General features: G+C 53.5%; 1 protein-coding gene across 2 annotated transcripts in view; it reads right to left on the reverse strand.

Annotated features, from left to right (window-relative positions):
- cfap61 (cilia and flagella associated protein 61) overlaps positions 1-7,408 on the reverse strand; it is a 14,293-nt gene that overhangs the window by 1,378 nt on the left and 5,507 nt on the right. Inside the window, exons 14-23 of one of the 2 annotated variants that reach the window (XM_019896259.1) lie at positions 7,338-7,403; positions 7,131-7,259; positions 6,027-6,154; positions 3,942-4,034; positions 3,311-3,479; positions 3,051-3,228; positions 1,232-2,472; positions 702-1,029; positions 539-621; positions 246-451 (exon numbers count right to left, since the gene is read on the reverse strand). In XM_019896259.1, the coding sequence (XP_019751818.1) occupies positions 246-451; positions 539-621; positions 702-1,029; positions 1,232-2,472; positions 3,051-3,228; positions 3,311-3,479; positions 3,942-4,034; positions 6,027-6,154; positions 7,131-7,259; positions 7,338-7,403 (2,621 nt within the window). The remainder of the gene's footprint in view (positions 1-245; positions 452-538; positions 622-701; positions 1,030-1,231; positions 2,473-3,050; positions 3,229-3,310; positions 3,480-3,941; positions 4,035-6,026; positions 6,155-7,130; positions 7,260-7,337; positions 7,404-7,408) is intronic. The other variant, XM_019896258.1, reaches the window with a different exon arrangement.

Below are 7,408 nucleotides of genomic sequence, written 5' to 3' on the forward strand. Positions count from 1 at the left end.
CCCCCAGCCCCCTTCTCCAAAGAAGAGGATGGCTGGGCTGACTCGTAAAGTCATTGTGGGCCTGACGGGTCATCAGCAGCAGGTAAAAACATTTGATTGACCACTCAGGCTGGGGTGGTGTGTGCACGTGCGTGTACATTTCACACTTCCGTTTTTTTTAAAAAAAACATGTTGCTCGGCAACCTGAGGTGGCCGAATGGAGCTTTCGCGGCTGTGGCGTTCCAGGGCCGTGTGTGAATGTGTACCTGTAGAGGTCGTGGATCTGCCGCAGCTGCAGTCTGACCAGCAGCTGTCCAAGGAGTTGCTGGTGTTTGCCGTACAAACACATCAGGTTGTGTACGGGGAGTGGCTTGAGGGACAAACAGGTGATGGTCTCCACCACCTGGTTGCGGTCCAGATGCAGGCAGAAGTAGTCGCCGCTCTCCGGGCGGCCCGTGGCGATGCGCCGGCCCTGCCGGACGCAGCAAAAAAAAAACAAAAAACAACCAATCCAAACTTCCGTGGGAGAAGACAAGCGCAGTAAAAGTGGCGGACGTACGCATGCCACAGAAGGTCCTCGCGGCCTGCTGGCGACCGGTTTGGTCACGCAAAGATAGTTTAGTCGTCCCGGTAACTTGGCACCTGCGCAAAACAAGCGACGCAAATGAGCGGCAACGGCGTGCAATTGGGGCTGACTCAACGCATGTCGTGTCGACGCGCACCTTTGATCTTGGGCCGCTTGTAAATGGGAACGAGGCGGTCCGCGGCGCTGGGCATCTCGCAGTGGGCCTCCAGCGTCGGGTCAAAGTGCCTCAGCAACATGGTCGCCAGCTCCTGACCCACCTCCTTGGAGTTGAAGTTGGCGTGCGACCACTCGTCGCTGTAGTACGAGCGAGAGAACTTGGTGAGCGGGCCGGCTCCCCAGATGGCGGCGTCGTTGGTTCGGAAGGCGCCGTCGATGACCAGCCGGCCGTCGAACACCAGGAAGGAGCTGTTGATGCTGCCAAAGGCGTCGTAGTCCACGCCTCGGCTGGACAGGTTGATGAACACCTGACAGGAAGACGACACGCTCCTCGTTTAGAAAGCTCCAGAATCACAACAAAAGCCAGCGTTTTTGCCCACGCATTTTCACAGGATGAGCTGGAGGCAGGCCGAGAGTTGCTGCGTAATGCTGCCATTGCACGACGATGTCATTGTGCAATCACTAAAGTGCCGAGGATGGCATCGCTGCCGGATTTGACTCTGCACTTACGCCGCAGGGCAGGTGGAGGGCTTCCGAGCCGGTGCTGAAGGAAACGGACGTGAGAGGATCGGGATGCTCGCCGTTGTTCATCTGCATCAGAAGGCAATCGTGGTGGATGTGGACCTGAGCCTTCGTCATAGCCGCCATCACTGCGCTTTCCACGCCCGCGTCGGAAAAGTAGAGACCCCTCGGCTCGGGAGGCAGCTCATTGGACAAGATCATTTTGGGAAGTGAGTCACTGGCTACGCGGGGTTCGGGCGGCGGGTCATTGGCGACGCCGCTGTCGGGAAGCGGGTCACTAGAAGGGCCGTTCTCCAGAGCCGGACTGCCGGCGACATCAATCCGATGAGCCGAATCGTCTGCGACATCACTCACAGGAGGCGAACTTTGGGTGACATCGCTCCCGGGCGGTGACTCATTGGTGACATCACTTTCAGGAAGCGACTCAGTCGTGTCATCAATCTCACGGGGGGAATCATTGCTGTCGTCGATTTCAGGAGGCGAATCACTGGTGACGTCAATCTCAGGAGGAGGGTCGTTGGTCACGTCGCTCTCAGGTGGTGAATCGTTGGTGACATCACTTTCAAAAGGCAAATCATCGGTGATGTCAATCTCGGCAAGCGGGTCCGTGGTTGCGTCAGTTTCGGGAGGCGGGTCATTGGTGATGTCACTTTCACGGAGTGAATCGTTGTCACTCTCACGAGGCGACTCATTGGTGACATCATTCTCACGAGGTGAATCACTGGTGATGTCGCTCTCCCGGGGCGAATCATTAATGACGTCACTCTCCTGGGGCGAATCGTGAGTGACATCACTCTCAAGAGGCGGGTCATTCGTGACATCACTTTCAGAAGGCGAATCATTGGTGACGGTCGTCGTACGAGGCGAGTCATCGGTGACATCACTCTCACGAGGCGAATCGGAAGTGACGTCACTCTGGCGAGGCGAATAGTTAGTGACATCACTCTCAGGAGGCGGGTCATTCGTGACGTCACTTTCAGGCGGCGAATCATTGGTGACGGTCGTCTCGCGAGGTGAGTCATTGGTGTCGTCAAGAGGCAAGTCGTCGGTGGCATTGCTCTGAGGAGGGTGGTCATTTGTGCCGTGACTTGCAGGGGGCGAATCATTGGCTACGGCGCGCAGGGGGGGTGTCAGCACCAGATGGATGCAGGATCCCCGCACTCCGATGCGGAGTAACATCTCCACGGTGGTGAAAACGTCAAGGCCGTTCCCATAGACGACGGCGTTATCTGCAGGGTGGCAAGAGCGTCACTCGGATGTTTTCCGCGTACCACATGACTTGATTCCTTTGAGTCAGACCCAAGTCACCCGTTTGAGGACTTTACGCTGGCGCGGCAACGCCAGCTCTTTTGACTGCACTGAATCGCTGGAATCGGTGAAGATCAAAAGATTCGTTCGAAGGAAAGCGTTCACTGATTCACTTTCTGGGGGACGGCGCCTTCACCAAATTTTGAAGAGATGCGGCGATGACTGAGTGGTGCACATGCACAAAAATGGCTGCCCAGCAAACTCAAATCTCTCTTTTAGAGCACAGAATTGAGCAAACGGTGGAGAGAAAAATGACGCGCAAGCCATCACGGATAATCAGAAGGCACAACAATCAATCCGGTCACCGGGGCTTTGCTGAGTGTTACCGCAAGGGAGGAATACGGGAGAAGAAAATCCCTCTACGAATGCCCCCCGCTACAGGATAATCACTCAAGATCATCTTGAAGACCACCGATAAGTGCGCCTTTTGTCGAATTCGATCACAAGGGGGGTGTGGCAACTTGTTCTTGAACAACTGTGCGTTTGCGCGCACGCGTACCTTTCTTCCTCACAAAGTTTTCGAGCAGCCAGTCTCGAGCTGTGTTGCAGTCGTGCGGGTCGTTGAGGGTGAAGAAATTGGAGGGCACGGTGCCGGTGTATCTGGGGGGGAAGGACGCTTCCTTCCGCGGCTCATTTGTCTCGGGCTGCTCCTGATCCACTTGCGTCGGACAAGGCACCTGCACAAACAAGTGCTAACTAGTCAGACTGACCGGCTTCCCCTTCCGCAGCTCTTAAAACTAACTCGACAAATGAAGTGACCTGGTACTGCAGGCCGGTACAGAGGACGAGGTAATCGTAGGGAATCTTGGCACCGCTGGACACCACCACGTGTTTAGACTTCCTGTTGATGGCGACCATCTTCGCGGCAACCTCGGCCACGCAGGAGCGCAGCGGCAGCTGCGCCATTTCTCTGCTGTTGTAGGCGTGGCTAAAGGGGGCGCAACCGCGTCATCGAATAATTCACCGAAACATCGCATGTCCTTCCGGGCGGCAAAAACCCAAAGCGTTCGTTCTCTCGTGTCGTTTTCCTTCTGGCCTTCGTCTCACCCGGTTCGTTGGTCGGCCGAGTCACGGCACGGGCGCGTGCTCTTTTGGAATGGAAATTGAAATTGAGTGGTCGTTTCCCAAACCAGCAGGTGGTGATTCGATCCCTGGCCATTGTGACCGTGTCAAAGTGTCCTTGAGCAAGTGACTGAACCCCCAGTTGCTCCTGATGCTTCGTCATCCGGAGGTAAGTGAGGGTAACAGTGTAAAGCGCTTTGAATGCTCCCAGGCTTACCATGCAAATTTGTTTGTTCGGTTTTTTTTTTTTGCAGTTTTCTGCGACCCGGAAGGACCCTGGCACCTACTGCATTGTTTCCAAAGATTTTGAAAAGGCGAGTGCACTTGCCTGGTGGATAGGAACTTGATGCCGGCCGGGCCGTAGTCGGCGGGGAAACCGTTTGTGGAGATGAGGGTGAGGTTGTTGAATCTCAGGTGAGGGCTGCACAGATGACACTTCAGTCCTTTCTCAGTATCAAGAAGCATCTTGTGAACTTTGCAAGTATGGTCTTGCGAAGATCATACTGGAGAACGTGGTTCCTAAGAACGCCGCTCTCTTTGCAATTGGAATGCACGGCTACGTACTTGGGAACGTTCACCCGACTCGGATGGATTTCCATCAAGCCACTTCGATGGCGGCATTCAATGCATTTTGGCCTATTATGTCTTCACAAGTACCCAACCGATACTCGCATCTTGTTCTTGTCTGCTATCTTACTTGGTGTAAGATAGCAGACAAGAACAAGATGCGAGTATTGCGTGCGCTCTTGATTTCTGCGTACTTTCACTTGCAGCAGGACGGATGACCTTTCGCGAGATCACGGGCACGTAAAAACGGACAAGAGCGCCGATCGAGAAATGGCTTTTGAATCCAAAGAGACATAACAGTCACTTTGACCGACAAGTTCAATTTGTTCCATGAGTGAGCTTGTCGGCGACTCACTTCCTAGAGGGTGTCACCATCCAAGATTTTTGAGTTACAAAGCGCAACTGGTTGATAGACAACGCTGCTAATCCCATCATGTTGTGGCAACGAGCACAGCCCGAGAGCAAAATGTTGCATCTGATGCAGGCGGAGGAGTGAGACGCGCAATGGCCGCTGGCATGCAAATGAGGCGGCGCAGCGTTGTCGGCTGCTAACAGACGGTCGGCGTGACCCCGCAACCCAGCTCTTTATCCGTCTGACCTTGTCCCGCAGGGGAGCGGGAGGGACGGGGTAAGGGCGACACTGCGTTAGGCCGATCCACTGTCGGGTGCCCTACATAGTCCTGAATCACGACATACTGTTGCTTTTTTTTTTTTTTTAACTAAGTGGGCATAAATAGTTGCCTAAAATGTCGACTAAAAATGCCAATTTAGTGACAAAGCCTTAGCGGTGCCGCTGGAACGCCGGCGGTTTGGGCCAGCCTGGCACAAGGCTCCTGCAGGCCATCATTCGCCCTGGCATCAGTTGGACGTTCGCTAACGGCCTCATTAGTCAACTCGTTAGCGGTGGCAAACGAGGGCGCCGACAACCACGCGGTGAAGGCTAATTAAAGTCGGGCTGGCGCCGCCAAGCAGCCGGGCTCCGCGCCGACATCTTGCCAGCCGAGCGTGCGCTCCGTACGAGCAACCGGCCTGTTGCCTGCCAGCTATCAGCTGCTCCTTCATCCTTACTGACGCCACAAGATAAGACGCATGCGCGGAGAATCCAGTGGGGACAAAAACACATCGGTGAAAGAAAATACGTGATACTCCCTGACTATTACATGACTATGGAACATATTCATGTGCTACAGACAAGCAGCTGGAGATTTCTTTTCTGCAGCTCATTGACGTTTGTATTTGTCTTCCACTAACACTTCCAATTCTATCGCTTCAATCGCTACAGCATCTAAAGCGCAAAACCCTCTTTTAAATTGGGCAGTCTGCACCACTTTTAGCATCGGCGCAGACAATCTGTTCAAGAGAGTCAACGCGCAAGAAACATTAACAAATGAATCGAATAAATATTGTTATAATATAACCTGCTAAACTTTGGGGACTACATGTGAACAATTTCATGGAACAAAGACTAGAATTGAGGTTGGAAATGTAGGTCATTGCTTTTAATCCGTTCTGGTTTCTAATAAACGGGGGACCGATTGATAGTTGACTGGCTGAGTTGTTGACATTGACAGACGGGATTAAAGCTACGCTCAGACTGCATGCTTACGCTCGTGGTCCGTGGTGGGAGTTGTTGTTGCTCACCCCACTTGGTCATCACTGTCACTTTGTGCACACCACCACGGCCTAGTTGACACGCTCTGCAGACGTGTCCCACCGACGGTGTGTGTGTGTGTGTGTGTGTGTGTGTGGGGGGGGGGGCACCAGCAATAAATCTTTGCCTGGGGCGTCCAATCAGAACAGTCTAGTAGAGGAGCAGAAAGTAAACGTGCTTTGGAAGCCCACGCACCAGAAACAAAGCACCTCGAGGAAGGACAGGCCTGTGTCCGAAGCCCCCACCAGGACGATCCTGGCGTTGACTGTGACCTTTGGTTCCATGGTCAGCTTGCGGCTGATGAGGTTGAGAGCAAACGGAGCCTGAAGGACGAAAAAACAAACAAAAAAAAAAAAAACATGCAACAATGTTGGACAGGGCATGTACGAGAGCAGCAGAACAGTTTGCTGTGGGAGTGACAGAGGACTTGAAGCTGGAGGTGGGAGTGCACCAGGGATCAGCTCTAAGACTCTTCAGCTTTCCAAAAGTGATGACAAAGGTCAAAGATAAGGTTAGACCAGACATGGGCAAACTACGGCCCGCGGGCCAGATCCGGCCCGTTGGTCTTTTTCATCCGGCCCGCCGAAGGTTGGTACAGTACATAATTATGGTTCGATGTAAATTATTGCATTAATTTCATTTGGACTTGTAATACAGGCATTTAAACGCCAGGTGGCGCAGTTACTTGAAGTCGCAGAGCACAGGGAGGGAGGGGGAGACGATACGGAAGCCCGCAGTAGCACTAAATCAAGTAAGTCCCGCTCGATACGACGAAATAGATGTATCCGCACCGCTATTTTCTGTCATTGGATCCAAAACGGCGACATGCAAGCGACTCTTTGTTGCAGTGAGTTTTCCTGGAATTGCGAAATTTTTACATCCTATATTAGAGCATGGCATCCAAACAAAGAGGAGCGGTAATGGCCGCGAAAGAGAAAATGAAGTGTATCTCATTAAACGAAGCGGGTTACGAAGTACGAAACATTCAGGAGACGCTTGGAGTCTGGAAGACTCAAATCTACGAGACTTTGAAAAACAAGGAAGCGATTCTTGCTCAGTCCGATTGAATAGTAGGCATCTTAAATGCCAAAGCCCATCCCCACAAGGAGCAAAAGCACCGTCATTCATCCCGCGTAAACGTGACGATGACGCTACCGATCTCTCGAATGAAAATTGCAACTCTTCAAACTGTAATCACGGGTAGTCAGGAAGACCTCGTTGGTATCCGCAATCTTCATCCCCAACAGACAAACTCGCTCGCCCCGGAAAGGTTCCTCCCGATGAAGTGTGTGAGCCCACCTGTTCCTCAGTGATGCTCCTGGCAGGCGCGTTGGGTCCGAGCTCCTTGAGAGGGTAGATGATCTGACGGCGGGGACGCACGGGGACGGCGCAGTCCAGGACAAAGTCCAGATGATCCACGCAGCCGTCCTTGAGAGCGCAAGGGGGAAAAGCCGTTCAACTGAGCTCCGATCCCGACCCGCTCTCCGGGGACGTCGTCCGGCCCACCTCCCGGCCCGAGCCCAGCGGGTACACGCGGTGGTAGAGGCTGGACTTGCGGGCCAGCCGCAGCGCCTCCC

Source organism: Hippocampus comes, unplaced genomic scaffold (genome assembly GCF_001891065.2).
Source record: "Hippocampus comes isolate QL1 unplaced genomic scaffold, H_comes_QL1_v1.1 scaffold170, whole genome shotgun sequence".
In the NCBI taxonomy this organism is placed as follows: Eukaryota; Metazoa; Chordata; class Actinopteri; order Syngnathiformes; family Syngnathidae; genus Hippocampus; species Hippocampus comes.